Source organism: Cercospora beticola, chromosome 4 (genome assembly GCF_033473495.1).
Source record: "Cercospora beticola chromosome 4, complete sequence".
Classification (NCBI taxonomy): Eukaryota; Fungi; Ascomycota; class Dothideomycetes; order Mycosphaerellales; family Mycosphaerellaceae; genus Cercospora; species Cercospora beticola.
In genome coordinates, this window is record NC_088938.1 from 2560791 (window position 1) to 2579323 (window position 18533).

Below are 18533 nucleotides of genomic sequence, written 5' to 3' on the forward strand. Positions count from 1 at the left end.
ATCCCTCGTTGCCACCATGACAGCTGTGTCGGTTCCCAGATGTCGGCTTCGGGAGGCTGAAGGGTTTCTGCCGAGGACTGATAGAATCGCTTGGACCAGCTCGATTTTGCAGGAAATAGCGAGAGTCGGAGGGTTGTGTCAGAAAAATGACGGCGTAGTCCGTATGCACAAATGAGCAGGGGCGTGTGTAGCTGCTCGATTTCAGTTGTGAATATCAGATGAGGGAGGCGTCGCTCCTGCTGTTCGAAGTGCGAGAGCGGGGATGGCTTGAGCGTTTTTCGCGCCAATCCCCAACTTCAACTTCGACTTCACCTCTCCTCTCCACGGCTGTCAGCGTGATATCCACGCCCTTTTGGCCATACAGCGCAATCAGTCTTACGCTCTGGCTGTCATTCGCAACCCTCTGGCATCATCCCTCGCGTTACGCCATCTCCAGCATGCATAGCTTACCTCTCGTCGATACCGCCTCCCGAAATTCTCAACACCACATCTGCACAAACATCAGCGCCAGCGCCACGCAACCACAGAACTCATAAAAACATGTTCAATAGCATCGTAATGGCCGCGCGAAACCATTTTGAATATAATTGAGAGGCAACGGGCCACGATGATTGCGCGCTGTCGCATATCACTTTTCGCCTAGCGCCATGGGAGAAAAAGCAAATTCACTGGCACTGGCAATTCCTGCTCGCAATTATCGCCAGGCGGGTAGGATACTGACAAAAGAGTCATTCTCAAATTTATCTCTCTTCGCTCCCGAATTTCACTGCTGTCGTTGACCTTTCCCAGCCTGCACACGTTTGCGACGAGCTTACCAAGTTTTAGAGTAATGCGCACAAAGGAATGAATCGTGGGATTCAGCATCGAGAACGGGCAGCATCATGCTGAAGGGCAGAGGTCATTGTGTCATATCTCCAAGGATGAATCTGCCGCGCACCAGATAACGGATCGGCGCTCGAAAAGAAAAAGACGTAACATGGCGAACCAGAACAAACTTATCTGCAAAGAAGTGCAAGTCGGGCAAGAGAAGTCGGCCGACAGACTCACACAGATATTCATGTCTCGCCATGTGCGCAATTGGCAGAGTGCTTGTAAGAGCTGAAAATGGGTTCAGAGATTCATGTGTGACTTCAAAAATACGCGAGCATGGCTAAGCATAAATCACTCCTGCGAGTATGTCAGAATTCATGGCGCGGGCACAGAAATTGCAACCCAGGAGGTTGTTGGCAGAGTCTCGCAGATAACTCAGAGACGAGTGACAAGACCAGGTGGGCAAATGACGATTGTGGTGGCATTTGGCTGGCAGGCAGGCAACAAGTGGCAGCATTTGGCAAGAATTTGGCAGGCAGCTTGTGGATAAATTCGGCACGATCTGTCTGTGACTTCCGTAGAGTGCAACTACTGTATACCGGCGATCGTGTCAGTGACTGGTCCTCTCAATTTCGATCTCCACTTTTCAAGAGTCGTTATCTTTCGCAGCTTGGAACCCCAGACCAAACCCTGCAAGGTCCGATCGCCCCGTGCCAAATCCCAAGCCGCCAAAGGCTGGACGCTCGTCTCCTTCGTCTTCGTCATCCTCATCGTCTCCTGGCTCTGCCATATCAACATCTTGTGCTGACGGCTCAGCGACGTCTGTGCTACCACCATTGGTCGTCGCGACAGGAGGCGCCTCGATAGCCGGCAGACCGCTCTGGCCCGATCCCTCAACGCCCTTCTCCTTGCGCAAGGCCTCGAACTTCTCCGCCGTCTCCTTCAGCGAACGCTGGATTCGCACTTCCTGTTCCGCGAGGTTGATCTTCTCGCGCTGGAGAGCCTCCATCTCCTGTAGATTTCGCATGCGCGAGGTTTGCATTTCGGATAGCTGAGCCCGTAGTCTTTCAATCATACTGTCGAGTGATGGGAGTGGCGTGACAATCGGTGGCGTCTTCGGTCTGGGGCTCGTGGCATCGTCGTCGGTCGCATTTTGCGCATAGGTGCCATGCCGCGTCTGGTTCGCCACGAATGCATCGGTTCGTGCGCGTTCGCTGTCGTCCGAATCATTATCGGAGGCGCCTTCGGCTTCAGCGATTTGCGCTGCCATGTCTTCCTTGCGTTTTCGCGCCGCTTCGGCTTCTGCTCTCCGCCCTAATGATATCTTGCCATCTTCTGTGAATTCGTCGAAATTCTCCATAATATCCTCATCTTCGTGCACAAGCCTGCTTTCAGACAGTCCATATTTGTCTTTCGGTTTCAGAACAAGCCTGCCTCTGTCGTCCCGCATCACATTCTCGTCCAGATCTTCATCGTCCAAGTTCGGATCATCTGGATCTAATGAGATGTACTCTGCAGCTTCTTCCTTGGCAAGGCGAGCTCGTCGTGCTTTCTTCTCTGCGATTTCGGCTGCAGATGGTATCGCCGAAGCTCCGGTGGATGACTGGTCATGCCGGGCAAGAGAATCGCCAAATTTGGAGGAAAGATCAAGTGCTTGCGTCCCAGTCGCGAGACCCTCGACAGTACTGAGCTGCTTGGGCGTGGACGGCGTGCTATCCTTCAGCTCGCGTAGCGCGTCAGCACTGTAACTCGGCCGGTCATCGTCTGGCTCAGGCGACCTTCGGGGCAGCTGCGAGGCTAGAAGTGAAGATCTCTTTGACGCATTTCGCTGAATAGCTACGCGCGACAAGCCGCTTCGTTTTGGCGTGACGACAGTTCCGTCGTCGGCGTCGTCCTCTTCCACAGAAGTCGGACCCAGGGATTTGCGCAAGGCGGAGGATTTTCGAGGCTTGAATACTGGTCGCTTGACCTCTAGGCGCCACTCAGTCAGCCTTGTCCGCGAACTGGCAGGTCGTGTCAGAGCTGAACTAGCATTTATGTGGAGAAGTGGCATACCTGGTGTTTGCTCGGACGTGACAGAAATGTCTTCATCTTCGTCGTCTGCTCCGATCTTGCGCGGCACGCGACGCGCTGTTGTTGACTTCTTCATTGTGATTGTGATACTGGTAGTTCACGAAAGTTCGCGACTGCCAAAAAGTCCGTCATTCGAAGCCGACGCGGAATCAGCTCCGTGCCAAGAGATCCTCACGACTTCCCTACCAAAATGTACTTTGTATGTCGTGCACTCCACACGAGTACGGTCATTTGGATGTGCATTGGCACGATCTCATGATCAGCGCAAAAAACACAGCTCCTATCGCACTCAAGCCGATGTGACAATTTGCCTCCGGCGATGACCGCCCGCCACTTTTTGCTTGAAAAGAACACGAGGCAAGCAGGTGTCTCCTCACAGCTCAGGCCCTCAGACTGAGGCGCTATCAAGACGTAACGACATTGACTTTCGACTCTACGTCTTCAGCACACGACTTCGCGGTCCGAGAAGACTCCCGAAAACGTGCAATACTTCCTTCCAGCCGGAAGAGTGACCGAGAGTCCAAATAGGGCCGCGGCGGCTTATAGACAACAGCATGGAGCACTATACGGCAAGAAGGCTATTGAAGGACTGATCTGACCAATCGAATAGCCCACATGCTGCCAGGATCAATCTGATGTGGTTGCTAAATGCTCATGGCATTCATTCAAGCAAAGTTCGGCGAATTGCTTCTCGGAGCTTCGAAGCCCCAACCGCTCACAGTTGTTGAACCATGCTTGACACCTACAGTAAGCGACGTGCGACCAGTTCAATGCCCCAAACGAGGACCGGCGTCAATCACTATAGGCATTCTACTCCGAAGCCTGTAACGTAGTCCTTCCGACCCGCGTATCGTGCACCATTTGCTCATACCCTTGTGTCAGTCTTTGACAACTTCCTTGCTCGGCGTGAACCAGTCAAGAGACTCTTGATCGAGAGCGTGTCTTGTGGCTCGTGAGCTCGTGCGGGCACACGGCCAGTGAGATACAGAGCACTTGCACGTGCAAAGCATGCGCAGCGCCTCTTGTTGTTCATCTAGTGCGAGAACACTGCCGTTCCTAGACACTGTCTGACTGATTTTGCACGATGGTGCATCGAGCTCACTGATCAAAGCGCCTTTCCTACCCGATCTCGAAAGCCGATAGAACTATAGCATACATATAAGACGCAAGGCAATTACTCGAAAGAAGTAAATCAGCAACAGAGATCGACAGCGAGCAGGCCTCAAGCAAACAGTGCTTCATCATCTACCAGTCCATTCTCCCACGAGGAAGCCGGCCTTCTCCAATCAACAAGCCAACATGCAATTCTTCACCACAGCCTTTGCAGCTCTCGTTGCATCCTCCGCCCTCGCGGCGCCTTTACAGCTCAAGACTGAGAACGACATCTCGAATGATATCAACAAACGCATCGCGCCCGTTGCAGCAGGTATCTTTGGCGCTGCAGCCGGTAGCGCTACTGCAGCAGTCCTTACTGGCGCCACCAAAGGAACCGTTTCTGGAACTGTCAAGACGTTTGCCAACAAGCTCTTCGGGAACAACGAAAAGCGCGACGGTGGTGTCGACATCGATGGATTGTATCTCGTTCAACGCGATGCACAGGATGCAGAGGATGGAGAGGATGAAGCGACGTTGTATAATCTGCAGCAGTAGAGTGCTCGCTCGATGGATGACACAGCAACGGAGTGATGAAAGGAGGAACGAAGTGATATATTATTTCACGAGACGACGACTCAAAATGTTCAATTGATCGCTACTGTCATTACTTCTCTACTCCACTGTCCACTCGTGGGGAATCTTGCTGGTGTTGTGTCCTGTCACTCCGTTGACTGATACAATCTCTTCTTCTGTTCGTGATATCATTCCATCTGTCGTCCCTTCGGATGTCAATGCCACGTAGTGTGAAGTAGGGCGGTGGTGCATGTGAGGCTGAAGGCTAAAAGTCGTCAGTATGGTTTCAAGGCCGATCACATGTAAGATGAGCTCGTACCTTGTGTTCTGAACGATGTCTCTACAAAGCAGCAAGCATGGCCATGACACCGGCGGCGAGCACTGGAGCAGCGGTCTGGTAAGCACCGGCCTCGCTAGACTCGGAGCCTGATGCGGTTCCAGTGGCTTCTTCAGCGAGGCTCTCGGTGGCGCTTGCGACCTCTGATTGAATGCTTTCGATCTCAGACGAGGCGCTGGACTGGATGGACTCGATAGAGCTCTGGATTGCCTCTGAAGATGCGCTTGCCGATGCGCTTGAGCTGGCGTCGGAGGTGATAGATTCGGAGACCGAAGACGCCACGCTGGAAGCAGAACCAGCGATGTCGCTGATAACAGATGTTGCTGCGTCGATTGGGCCGGTGGTTGTCTCTTCTTGGGCGAGGACGAGGGCTGGGAGGACAGCGAGGAAGTACTTGAACTGCATCTTGATGGTGTCGGTGGGTTGTGTTTGGGTGACTGTGGTGTGGAGGTGGAGGTGGAGGCTGGTGTGAGTTGTGATTGTTTGTTTTGCGTTGTGGTGGGAGAGGAAGAGGACGGACAGGAGAGTGGAAAGAAATACTTGTCGTTCGCATCAAGGGCCAAGCGCCAGAACCAAACAGTATGATGCAAGAACAGCTCGCAGGAGTCCTTGCGTCGGGTGACCGCCAAGGGTGGTTGTCGTAACTGCCATGCCTCTGTCCGAAACTGCCATGTCTCTATGCGCACGCGACTCTAGACGAGCCGCCATTGCACGATGATGGGGATGATGATGCCGCCGCATCGCTTACCACCGCTTGCGACAATACTCATTTCGCGACATGAATTGCACGCATTGACGCTTCCCATGGGAACTGGGAAGCAGCACGACTCGTGTACTGTTGCCCGGCCATGTTCTGGCAGTGACGACTCGTACCTGGATCGCCACATGCACGCCATCGTGAGAGAGTCTGGAGAAAACTGGGTCCGGACAAGGGATGCGCCTCCGTTTCCAAGTTCACTGTTTGTTGTTGTGGATGCTGCGCTCCGCCAATGCGGAACCATTTGGTCATCGTCCTGGGCGTTTGTCTTGTTTGTGTAACGAGCTCATCTCGGCCGTGCAGCCGCCCTTTCCTCTTCTGCGGCGTGACGCTGTGGTCAGGAGCGAAGTGCGCGGTGGCATGAAACGTGCACTGAGCAGGCGTCCGAAAGGCAGTTGCCATATGGCTGGTGACGTCGGAGGACAGAATGCACACGTTCAATGTTTGGGAAGTCGTGAAACTTGGCACGGCTCGGATTTCGGCCCGAGCCAAGACCAGGCTCTCTCCCTTCTGCAGAGTACCTCTTGCTCGTACACGACATCGAAAGCCACTTCGATCGATCGGAGGCAGAACTGGCCGAACTGCAGTCAGCGAGGCTAGTGGAGCTGAAGTGGTCAGCTCTCGGCACGACTTCACTGCTGTTACACGGACGCCTGCTTCGGATATTCGGATGGAAATCTACAAGACACGGCTCACGGAGCAGGATTTTGATGTCAGATGGTATTGGAATATCCGCTGACCAATAAGTCACGGCACTGCTGCAGCCAGTCTTCCCTTTCCAGCACAATTTTATCCCCGGTAATTTGCGTTACCTCACTCCCACGGCTGCAGGAACATGCGCCCCGTGGAATCCAAATCCGACGGGACGTCCAACTTCAGCTCTACCCACCTCCTCCATTGTCTGCGCATCGAGGCAAAGCAAGTAACTTGCACCAGAGTCCCCATCAAAACCCACACTCAATACACATCCCTCATCTTCAGCCAAAGCACGAGGCGCTGGAATGAAAATCGGCTCGCCTGGAGTATGCCTCGGTTTCTCCCATATGAGCGCCGTCTTGGTCTCAACATCGGTCTTGCATAACCCATCCAAGAAGGACGATTTTCCACGATCCAGTACAGACCACACGTATCGATGAGGTTTCATCCGGTACTCTGGGTTGCACTGTTGCAGATCGCCGGCGCTCGAGGAAGGCACTGTCAGAATGCGGACAGCAGAATCCACTTGGTGCTTTGCAGCAGCCTTTCCGTTCAGTGGAATATCCGCAAGCTCATATCTCGCAAGCTGCGACTTGATTTGTTCTCTGGAATCATTGAAAAGTTCAGTGCTCTTCTCATTGGACACGAGATTCTGGTAATAGAATTTGTCCAGGATATCCTTGTTCTCGAACTCAAACAGCTCGCAGGTGATATCGACACTTTCGGAATTGCCAGCACGACGCTCCTCCCACGCGTTGGTGGTGTGAAAGGCAAAGAAGGCCGGACTGGTGAACTTTTTCACAACCCCTCGTCCATGGTGTCTATCGATGACGAGCCATGCCGCAGATTGCGAATTCGCATCGAAATTGTCCAAAGTATCAAGAACATTCCGAGTCCAGAGCATGTTCAGTCCATATGGCTGCTTGAAATGCGCACTCCACACGCACAGGATGACGAAATTCGGCGTGCAGAACATGGAATGGATGTAGGCAGGCTTTGCCTCGGTATGAGGAATCTTTGCCAGGATTCTCACTTCGCCCGTCTGAGGATTTGCGCCGAACACTCTGTAAGTCGTCTTGGGTCCAAATTCCAAATTGTAGTTGAAGACTTCACCGGTCTGTGGATCGCGAGCGGCATGTGCTGCTGAGAGTTGACCTTTGAGCTCGGGATGAAGAACGGTCTGCCTCGTCACTCCCAGCGGCTCCAAAGTCTCTGCATCGAAGGTCTTGGCTGCACTTGTGTCCGTTGTCAAGCACAGTACGGAAGGAGGTGCGGGGTCTCCGAGCTGCTGGTCCCCAAGCGGACTATCAGCTCTTTTCGGACCCTGTCTGTTCTCCGGCATCTCGCACGGTAGCGCTGCGCGAACAACCACACCAATGTTCGCCGAATGCGGAGTCTTGGTCGCCTGGGGCTCGAATACAGCTTTGAATTTCTTGTACAGTCCATCGCAAGGATCCCGTTTTTGTCCGAAGGAGATCTGATCAAGTTTGCCTGTCTTGCGGACATGTTCGATCTCTTCGTCAACTTGACAGTAACTGTTGTACCAAATCTCGGAACATTTCTTGTCCTCTAGGGTGCTGCGGACCATTTCGAACCGGTGGCTCGTGGTGAAGCCATCGAACCAGTGCTGCACAGCGAAATCGCCATCTTTGGGGTCATCTCGAGGCACCTTGTAACCTCCAGGGCCTGTGCGGTACAGTGCACCTGCTGCATAAGTTGGAAAGTGGCCTTGGATCTCGAGCTTGATTTTTGATCTGGTGTCGCCGAGGGCATTGAACTGTTGTGGTCAGCGTGCATACACTCAACAAAGCAACAGTTGTACACACAGCACCAGCATTTGGCCACTCTCTGTAGTGAGCGCTATTTGGCTGTGTGGCCGCGGTCATGTTTGCAGGCTTGTCTCTGTAGGTATGCGCTGGGATTATTGTGGCTCGCTCCCCTCTTTGTGACCTGGGGATGGGCTTGTGATATACGAGGTGTCTCGCACGTAACTTTGCTTCTGCTAGGCAACATCTATCCGCTGTGTAGCATTCTACGTGCGATAGCTCATGACAACCTGCTCTCTTTTTGTGGCTGTTCGCAATAGCCGCCGAAAGCGGTAAAGCTCATGCAAGCTATTTGATCCTTCGTCACTCTATTGTACAAGAAGGATTTCGAAGTTGCAAAGCTTAGTTACTTCTAGCCTAAGATTGGCTGCGACGCAATAGCGGGCGGAGTGCACGTTCGCCCGAGTACTGTGGTCATCTTGTGATCGTTGGACAAGTATCGCATTCAAGTGAATCTCGAAACATAGCGTGAACGAACCGATCGACAATTCCAACGATCCAACAGCCAACCATCACTTTCATTCATCCATGTTAAAATATCACCTCACACCCTTTCCCGCGAACCGTATGCCTCTCCAACTTCTTTCCCAAGCCCTTCCTACTCAAAGTCCGACTGCTGAAACAGCTTCCCATCCAACAGCTCGCCCATGTGCGTCTTTGCAATCGATTGGCCGTTCTTCCTAATCTTCGACATCAGAATTTTCATGAAGTTTACCGGGCTCTTCTTCAGCCCAGACTCGCCTCCAAGACGTCCCTGGTCGTCTCGAAGGATAAAGCCTGTTGCATCCTGCTGCCAGCCAAGCATGTCTTCCGTTACAGCCCGAGTAGAAAGTCCGAGGAACTTGCAAATCTCTAGGTAGTCCTCGTATGAGCTAATGTACAGCTGACCAGCGAACAAATTGAGCTGAATCGCGAGCGAGCGTGGTATACGTAGCTGACTGAGGATAGGCACCGTGTGGAAATCGAGGCGGTCTAGTGGTTCGTAGCCAGAATTCCCGCGGGACTTGTAGAGATGCAGGGTAGCCTTCGACTGTGCCATGCTCGGATACAGTTGGTTAGCTTCGTATGGCGAGATGATCAAGATTCTCTCGATGTCATTGCCCTCCGGAGTCTTTGTCGAAAGGAGCCAGTTGACCGAGCGCTGGAAAGAGTCTGATTTGTAGGACCTGATCCCAGAACGTTGGACTGTCTCTACAAAGTCGAGCGAGACGTGAAGCTTAGGATCCTTCTTCAGCTGAGCTAGGTCGAAGGCTTTGACAGCGCTCGTGTGACGAAAAGCCTGGAATGCGGGCATATAAGCCCGCGAATTGCTGCTGTACGTTCCCTGCTTCGCGAATGCAATAACGTCATTATGAAGGGTATGCTTTGCAGGCTCGGCCGCATGGGGTCGCTGGACTTGTCTCTCCTGCTCGATCTCTGGAGATAGCTCCCGCTCCTGTTCCTCCTGTAGCGTACTCGCATTGAGGTTCAGATCATCGTGTTCCTCGCAGCGTTGCGCGATGAGTCGAAGTCTGCCATCGGAACAGTCACGCAGATGCGTGGTCAGCGGTTGCTGTTGACGAGGGCGGTATCGCTGTTCGATTGATTGGGCATCATCCTCCTGGAACCGCTCAGCGAGGTCCTTGGACATGACCTTGCTCTGCTCGTATTCGGCCCACAACATCTCCTGGCGGCAGAATCGCTCGCCTTGCGCTTTCCAGAGCGGAATGCACCGCCGGATCTCCTTGTGAGTCTCAGAAATGGTCCAGAGTAGAACGTCTGAAGTGCTGATGCTCCCAGGGTCACTCTTCGACGTCAACTCGCAGATCTTTGACTGAATCTCTTGCGGAATGCAGAAGACGATCATCTGGCCTTGGCCTAGGCGACGAATTCTCATTGCGGCTTGCGTGGTCCGGTCCTTGGTCAGGCCAGCTCCGAGAGTGAGCAGTGCTCTGTATGTTGCAGGTAGCTTCAAGTCAATGCCTCTCGTGTGTGCTTCGTCCAGAAAGACGAGACAAGAACCGAGTCTAGTAGCATATGACGACGTTCTCAGCAGCTCGACACGTCCCTCGCGATCCACTACGCATAATTCATCATCATCATTGACAAAAATCGCCGCTTCTTTCTCGGTATCATGCATCTCGAGCCATGTCTTGGCAACCTGCAGGTTATCCATCTCGAGAATCTGTGCGCCCACATCCAGGATGACCTGGACTGGTGGATCGAGAGCCATGGCCAGTGTCAGTAGTCGCTCGGCGTCGGAAAGCGCCATGTCCATCGCTGGTTGCATCAAGACGACCCCGTTACCGGGTTGGAGGATGTGCTCGAGCACAAGCGCATTGGTATGCTTTTGTTCCTGCAGGTCTAAATGGGCCACATCCGTAGGAAGCAAATCCTTTGAATCGTTGGTCCCAGAAAAAGCCACAGAAAAACCACCCGAATCCTTCTTCGATCTGCCCATGTTCCAGCCTGAGTGTGAAATTGATTCTGGGAACTGTTTGGCCTCTTTGGTGAAAATGACGTTTGACAAGAAGTAGTCGACCACATTCTTGGCAAATCGGAGGCTTGGGAAGACCTCGTTAATGCATTGTGATCGGTCCTTGAGGTTGATGCCTTGCAGCTGCCTGAAAGCGATAGACAAAGTAGGCGCATCCTTCACCCAGGCCATGTATTCAATGTCGGCTTGGTCTGAATCAAGAACATGGCTCAAAGCTGTGAAGAGGTCCTCATCGCCAAGGCCTCCATAGTAGTACGATAGCGAAGTAAGGAACAAGACGACATCAGGGTGGCTGAATTCTGATCTTGGGGATGGCATGTCTTTGGCGCGATAGGGTACGGCAAGTTTCGTCGGTGGCACACGAGGCGCCGTCGTCAGACCATAGTTCACTCTCCAGCGCTTGTGGCCGAAGACGAAAGCAAGCACGCCGCCAGCTATGAACCCTCGAAGGAGGAGCAGAGGCGAGCTATTGGCATCTGTCCAGAAGACAGATTCCTCTACGGCCTTGACGTCTTCGGCGCTGAGCTCCAGTTTCGTGATGTACTGGCGAATCGCCTTTCTGATTGTCTCTGGCTGTCGCGAGATTTGCAGTCCACGTAGTCCGTGGGCGCAGACGTGATCTGCCAAGCTGTCGAGCAGCAGGTTTCCGCCTTCTTCGCGCAGAATACGAATGCGAGGGAAGCTGCCTGCGAAAGCACCCGGAAGGTATTCGACAGCATCGGGCGCTGCCTTTGAGATCCGTGGTCCTAGTAATTTCACCACCCCTAGTATCTGCTGCACAAGGATCCAGCGATCTGGCGAGGCCTCGATCGCAGATTGCAAACCCATGGTGTAGATGAGTTCGAAGTTCACGCTGAAGTTCTCGTCTGCTTCGTCGATGATATCTCGTGCCGAGCTCAACATAGATCGAATATCGGCTGCCAGCAACTGACGTCCTACATCTTGCTTGCCGGCGATGAAGCATTCCAGTGCCATGAGCTGGAAGGACAGAATGTGTTCGGGCTGTACAAGAAGAATGCCGCCGTTGAGCATACATTCTCGCAACAGGTCGCAAATAGTTGCTGCGCTAGCCGCATCGAGTTTGAGCGATCTTGAGAATGGCATGTAGTAAAGTCGCCGATCGACCAGGCCACCAAGCTTAGAGATCAGCATCTGTGCCATCTGCTTAGATTGTGGTTTGGCGACCAGAACACGGCAAAGCCTGTCGCCAGTACCTGCTAGAAACGCAGACACGATTGGCACTATCACACTCGATTTGCCTTGGCCCATGAGCAGTTGCATGACTGCATTTTCGCCCCCGGGCGGATCGCGCATGTAGCCTGCAATCTGTTTCTGTACTTCGCGGATCATGATGCCGCTCTCGACCTCGATAAGCAGAGACTCTGGGTATTGCATAGGATCCCAATTCGTGTGGCCAATGTTGCGGAGCTCAGCAACGAGATCGTCCATCCGGGAAGGATTTGACAACTTGAGAAGTCGCACTGCCCGCTGAAGTGCAGTCAGGGCCAGGCCGTACTCCACAATAGATGCCTGCCATCCTGGAGTCAGACGGCTCCATCGCGACCGAGCTAATTGTTGCAGAAATCCCAATGGGGAGATTCTAGGCGTGTGCATCTTGGGCAGTGAGCGCATTGCGGCTTGCACAGCAGCTTCCAGACGATGGTAGATGTGCCCGGCATGAGCGGCACATAGTGTCAAGTTGGTAACGAGCTGAGCTTCGGGCATTTCGATGGACGTTCTTGCACCATCGCTACTCTGCAGTGCATCCAAGCTCTCGTCGAGCTCCTCGGCATACTTCTTTGCAAAGCGCGATTGCGAATGGCACTCCTTCAATGTCTTCAGCAGTGAAGCTAAGCGCGATTCGCCTCTCCGTGATGAAACGTCTTGTCGTGCTGCGGGGACATCTAAGCGAAGATAGTTCTGTGGAAGGTCTGGAGGGACCACGGAGAACAGTTCCTGCTCAGAGACGAAACCGGAGCGGACGTCAACATCGGGGGCACTGTGTACATTGCGGGCAGTGACCAAAGAAGGCAGCTCCTGATAGCCAAAGCTACCCATAGTCAATTCGAGTTGAGCAAAATAATCACGGAGGCGCTTGTTGTCGTGCCAAGATTTGAACTGCTCCTTGATAGCTCTCATGGCATCTCCGACGTTGATATATGCGGCTTGAAGGCTGACGGCTGGAGTCGTTGGCACTTCGCATGGCCATTGCCCTGTAAGTGCGCTCGCGAAGGCACGAATTACATTTTCGCTCTTCTGCTGCCAGGTATTGCTTCTTCTGCTGTTGTAAGCATTCAATTTTTCATTATCCTTTCGAGCCAAGTGGTTCTCTGGACACGACCCCAGCGGCTTGCGGAACGAGAAAACGATTTGACGCAAAGTGGAGAAGTCGGAAGTCACACCACGCCCGGGAGAGAACGCAGCCAGATCTGGATTTCCCATCTGTGCGAGCGAAGGTGACTTGAACGTCATTGCGAGAAGCTGTAGAATACTCGCGTCCAGCTTTGATTGCGAGGCAATTGTTGACAGCCACATCAAGATCGAGAACTTGTGTGCTCGAGAGCCTGCGCTACTTGCCCAACGATGCAAGACAGGGAAGTACTTGATGACTTGCTCGTGTCCATCCAAAAGTAGTCCCGGGGAGAATGTGGTCAGCTCGTGGGGCTGCGTGAGAGAGCCCGGGCCCTCGATTTGTGAGGCTGACAATGAGACTTGCCAAAGCTGACCCGCGGAGACTGCAGGCAGCGATCTGTCATTTCCGTGCCGGGACATGAAGCTCGCCATATTTGCGGCGTCCATCGCACGCTGTGACTGAACATCTCGGTCCCGGGCCTGGTACTCGACATCACACGTAGCTGTATGATCTTCTGCACCAAAGGTAGAAACCCGAAACGTAGCAGAACGTATGTTATCTCTCTCTGGCAGATGCTGATCTGGTAGACGCAACGTGACCTCTTGAAGTTCTGCCTGTGCTTTTGGGAAGAATACTGCAGCTCTACAGGCGCGCTGAAGAAGATCTTGTGCATGTTGGACAAAGTGCCCATGCTGGGAAAGAAAACTCAGGTTGTGGTCCCAATATACAACCTGCATCGATTGCAAGTGCTTTGGATAGAAGCTACGCCCAGGGCTGAGTTTCGCCAGGAGCTGTAGCGCTTGAATATCTCCTTGGGATAGTCGATCAAGCGAGTGTACCGCAGCGCTCCTCATGAGATTCAGTGCCTGTTCAGTGCCAGATTTCTTGGTAAGGGGATCGATGAGACAGAACGAGGTCAGCGCGTGGAGATACGCCAAGTACAGGCCGTTATCGGCATTGTGGATGAGACGACCCAATTCTGCGTCGATGGATACAGCATGCACTTTGGAAATCAGACGCTTGACGACGGCCACGCTGACATGTCCGCCCTCTCGATTGTAGAGAATGGAGCCTGATTCAGGAAGAAGGGCCATACGCGATCCAGGATGATGGTCGTCAGCTTCTTGTGGTTTGAGAACGATCTTGCTTTTCAAGCCCACCAATGTCCCCATAGATTGATCGCTGTCGATGATCATAGACCGATATTCTCTCGACTCTAGATCCGAGCTCCGAGGAGATAAGAGGAACCCCGTTCGTAAGGTGGGTATGTCTACGTGTAGTCGCTGCTCGCCGCCAGACACATGCAGGATATTGTGTATGTATGCAGATTCCGCCAATGGTTCCAGAATGTTCGCCACATGTTGCGATGTCTGCGAGCTGAGACCAGCGACACAGGATCCGGCTCTCTGGAGCTGCCATCTCGTCTGTCCAGGAAGTGCAAAAAGCGTCCACATGGCGCTTGAAGAGGTACTCCAAGGATCATTCTTTGGCCGAAATTGGATGACGTTCTTTGTGGTGTCGAACCAGTGTACATAGTCGTGTTGGAAGTGCATTGGAAACCCGCTGATCACCCGAGCTGGGATTGCTTCAAAAGTTGCATTGCCCTTTTGAGCCTTGACCAACAGGTCACCAGCATTGAGACCGAGCTGCACCGCATAGCCATTGCCAAAGCTGCGCTTGGTCGAAAAGTCGAACCCGGGAGCTACACAAGGCATGACTTCCACTGCAGCATTGCGAAAGAGCGTCGAGTACAATTGGCACTCGCGGTAGCTTCGAGGTGGGCTATTCAAGGGCAACCCGTTTACAAGTAGGGTACCGCTAAGCAGATCAAAATGCACGCTCATGCTTGGGGCGAGCGGTGTCGTCGCAGTCTCTGTTTCCAGCCAATGATCCACGGTGGTTGACACGGGATGCCAGCCATGGTTGCCTGGTCTGTAGCCCGACCACATCTTGTCAACGGCGTGATCAAGCTGGTTGTGCAAATGCTGCTGAGCCAGCGTCTTGTAGAGTCGGTGGAGGAGTCGCTTGTAACGTACGTCAAGCAGAGAGACATGATCTCTACCGTCACTCGTTCGACTGTGCTCCCCTTCTTGGATCACGATAGAACATTGCAGCAGAATGGATCCATCATGCTGAAGTATGTCATCGATGTATTCATCTTCCACATCAAAAGCTGATGCACAGATCAATGCCATCTCGACAGCTTTTGAGACGAAAATCGTCCTATCCGCTTCGGCCTGGGCTACATAAGCCTTCTCACGCAGAACGCCAACCCACTTGACAGCGATTTCACGCGCGCTTCGCAAAACTTCGAGACAATTGTCGCGAGAAGACACGGAAGAGCTGAGCGAGAGCAACCGAGCGGCGATGGAGATGAATGTGCGAAGGGCTTGCGCAGATTCCCAATTCTCTTTTACTCTCTGTAGAGCAACGATGAGGTTGGCCGCGAGGGCATCAGCATTTGCACTGATGCTCGGGAAGACATGAGACTCACGCGCGAACGCGATTCCTCTAGGCGGCCCTGCCTGATTGATGCATTGGAGCAAGCAGAGTGTTGTGTCGGTCTTTTTGAAGTCGATGCCCGGCATGGCGAGCTGCAACATGATGTTCGCCCACTGAATGTGGCGGCCTAGGGCAATGGTCGTGAGCTCTTTGTACTCGTCAAGGGGCATGTCTTGTGGGCATGTGTCTTGCCCGGCGATGACGGCGTTTGGAGCTACACCATCTGGCGCGGCGGTCGGGCGAAAGATGAAACGCTGCAGACTATCGCGTGACAGTTCGTAAGTGCAAGCGCGAGCAATGGCATCGTCGAATGTGAACGGGTGCGTGATCTCGCTGTTGACGGAATCGTGATATTCGTATTGGAGTCCATTGGGCTGGCACACCTCGGCCTCTCTCAAGGTTGCGATAGCCTTGCTACTCCAGCGTGTGTTCACGCAAGGTTTTGTCTGTGACAGAAGGGTGATGCGATGAGTTGACGGTCCCTGTAAGTGAGTAAGATGAGGGTCGTTCGATGACAGCATGTAGGACGTATGTGGCCACAGCTGAGGTCGCCTCCCCTTCAGTACGTTCCGCAGAAAGTGTGTGCGTGCGTCGCGCCAATGTCCCAACCAAACAGGTACACGAAGCTCGAACACGACGGCGCGGGCGCGAGATGGATCATCCGGCAGTGGCCACTCGTGCACCTCAATAGATAAGGCGTCGCGCTGCCTCGCTAGTGAACACTTGTTGCAGTCCGGTTTATGATAACGCTCTGTCTCTGGTGGAACACACCAAGCATCAATGACTCTGGTTGCATGTTCACATTGAGCTTGATGGTGTAGGGAGTCCAGGTGGTGGTATTCAGCTTTGACCGTCCTGTACTGCTGTATCTTACGCTCTCGCGCCTCCTTTGCATCTTTCTGGATTTCCGCCAGCAGATCTTGATGCGCATCCGACTGGTCGAAATATCGATTGGCAAAGCCTTGTGACCCCATGCTGAAGAGTTGGTCGGCGTTTCTGACAGCATTACGCTTTCGTGACTGCAAGTACTGCTCCACTTTGACCAGGCGCTCCATCTGGGAACGAGATGGTAGCAGTAGGGTCTCCAGCACGGCAATCGGTATTTCGGGATCGTACTCGGCCAGGAGGGAACACGAATTGACGGCTATCTGGTCACAGGCAACCCAAATATCGTAGATCGTAAGGACCATCACCGATTGCATTTCGGGATTCCCCGAGTAGTGGCTGTCAGCCAAGCTGTGATACGCTTCCATCGACCTGTGGAGTTTGCCGCATGCATCATCGCCAGCATACTCAGTAAGCCATCGGCCTAAGTGCTGCGAAACCCATTGCTCGAATTGATGTAGATTGGCTGTGGCATAATACAGATTCCCGGAATTCTGCGAGGGCAGGAGAGGCAAGGCATCGGGGGTGTGATGTAACAGCTCGGATGAAGGTGCAAAGCATGAGGAGGCTGTATTTCGTTGACGAGCGTGTAAAGCTGCGAGATATTGGTCGAGCTCCGGTAGTGCCACTTGAGTGTCGGCCTCAAAATTCAGGCTGACCAATGCTGGCAGCTGCAGGTTACGCTGATCTCGCTTCTGTATAGTGTCCCAACGCGCAGAGAGCTTGTCGGATGTCTCACGAAGGACACGGTCAATGTCGGCTCTCACTGAGCCAGGCAGCGTGAGTGAGGTCCCGTAGAGCTTATGGAGTCGCCGTGAAATCTTTGCGCTCATGGCGAACAATAACTCGCTTGGTGGATCCCGTGAGGTCTGCAAAGTGAAACTCATTATGTATACCATTACTTCTTTGTAGAAGTCACGAGATCCTCCAGGAGAGCGAGATATCACAAGCTGTAGAGCCACTCGAATGAGCAGCCACATTGAAGCCCGCCGCCATGGTCCTTTCGCTTGGTTCCAGAGAACTTCGTCGCGGGTGTTCTTTGTGATCTGGGACACAGTGATGGCGCTTGTCGATTCGAGTCCCTTCACGAAGCCAAAGAATAGCTCAGTAACAGCAGCTGGAGATGCGGTATCGCGTCCTTCTTCATGCGAAAAGCCGGCCTTCCATGAGACGGGCTGCATACCGGGAACCGATTGATGGCACATTCGCGAGAGCGTGGCCGCGATTGTGGCGGCACAGTCGTCTTGTGCAAGGGTTTCAGCGCTCAAAGAGACCGCAACCCCGGGAAAAGTTCGAGTCAGCCTGCCCTTGGTGCCCATGACTGCCGCATTGGCTGCAGAGAGCTCGAAGGCCTCGAAGACAAGTGCCTTTGCCTGACGACTGATCATGACACCAGTATTCTGAGCGCTAACTTTGAACGCAAGCGTCTGTCCAGCCGGCAAAGAAAGAAGACTACGAAGAGCTGATTCATTGGTCTTGCCGAGCTCCAAGCTGTTTATCTTCTTGAGGCGGTCCATCAGCGCGATCGCGTTCGTGAGCGCCGGTGGTACTGCATTGGGAAGGATGAGGTGTTGGAGAGAAGCGAGAGCCTTCCGCGTGATGGAGATGAGAGCGATGTCGCTGCCCTCGTCCTCGCTGTGAGGTAGTTTCGGCGGCAAGAAAATGTGCTCGATCAGGCGCTGCATCTCAGCTTCGAGTGAGGTTGCCGCCATAGTGGCGGCGAGAATGGCGCGTGATCAATGTGCTGCCTGCGAATGTTTGACGTAGTGAGGTCTGAAAGATGCAGCAGATGCGGTGCGAAGAGGAAGGACGGAAGCCAAGACAGATGTAAGTGTTTGCGCAGTCGGGGTTGGTGGAGCTGGGAGTTGCGTGGAAAGTGGCAGAAAGCTCAGCTCGAAATTGCGTGCGAAATCTCGCCCTGGTCCAAAAGTCCAGATTGACCGGAACAAGCGAAGTGAAGCTTGGGGTGCAACGTTTGGAAGTATGACCTGCGTCCATAGCGCGCTCACTTGCAGATGAACTCCATTACTGGCCAGTGATGAGGTCTGGGCTGAGTTTGTTGTCTCTTGCTATGACGCTCGCTCCTGAGACATGGTGCGATCAGTCTGCAACGTTGGGCTCATTGACGCGACTCCGGGACTGCAGCGGAG

At 53.3% G+C, this 18533-nt stretch overlaps 5 protein-coding genes across 5 annotated transcripts; 1 reads left to right on the forward strand and 4 right to left on the reverse strand.

The window, feature by feature from the left end:
* Positions 1–1456: 1456 nt before the first annotated feature.
* On the reverse strand, positions 1457–2959 carry RHO25_006651 (uncharacterized protein; the record flags this gene model as incomplete). The annotated part of the gene is made up of 2 exons (XM_023597464.2): positions 1457–2781; positions 2866–2959. 2 exons carry the CDS (start codon positions 2957–2959, stop codon positions 1457–1459), a joined length of 1419 nt encoding a protein of 472 aa, XP_023452818.1.
* Positions 2960–4182: 1223 nt separating this feature from the next.
* RHO25_006652 (uncharacterized protein) lies at positions 4183–4533 on the forward strand (the record flags this gene model as incomplete). The annotated part of the gene is made up of 1 exon (XM_023597465.1): positions 4183–4533. One exon carries the CDS (start codon positions 4183–4185, stop codon positions 4531–4533), a length of 351 nt encoding a protein of 116 aa, XP_023452130.1.
* Positions 4534–4650: 117 nt separating this feature from the next.
* On the reverse strand, positions 4651–5293 carry RHO25_006653 (uncharacterized protein; the record flags this gene model as incomplete). Its single annotated transcript, XM_065602817.1, has 2 exons — positions 4651–4816; positions 4896–5293. The coding sequence occupies 2 exons, from the start codon at positions 5291–5293 to the stop codon at positions 4651–4653; spliced, it is 564 nt and encodes a 187-aa protein (XP_065458889.1).
* A 1160-nt stretch (positions 5294–6453) lies between these two features.
* On the reverse strand, positions 6454–8227 carry RHO25_006654 (uncharacterized protein; the record flags this gene model as incomplete). The annotated part of the gene is made up of 2 exons (XM_023597467.2): positions 6454–8118; positions 8168–8227. 2 exons carry the CDS (start codon positions 8225–8227, stop codon positions 6454–6456), a joined length of 1725 nt encoding a protein of 574 aa, XP_023453053.1.
* A 538-nt stretch (positions 8228–8765) lies between these two features.
* On the reverse strand, positions 8766–18095 carry RHO25_006655 (uncharacterized protein; the record flags this gene model as incomplete). Its single annotated transcript, XM_023597468.1, has 1 exon — positions 8766–18095. The coding sequence occupies one exon, from the start codon at positions 18093–18095 to the stop codon at positions 8766–8768; it is 9330 nt and encodes a 3109-aa protein (XP_023453065.1).
* Positions 18096–18533: the final 438 nt, after the last annotated feature.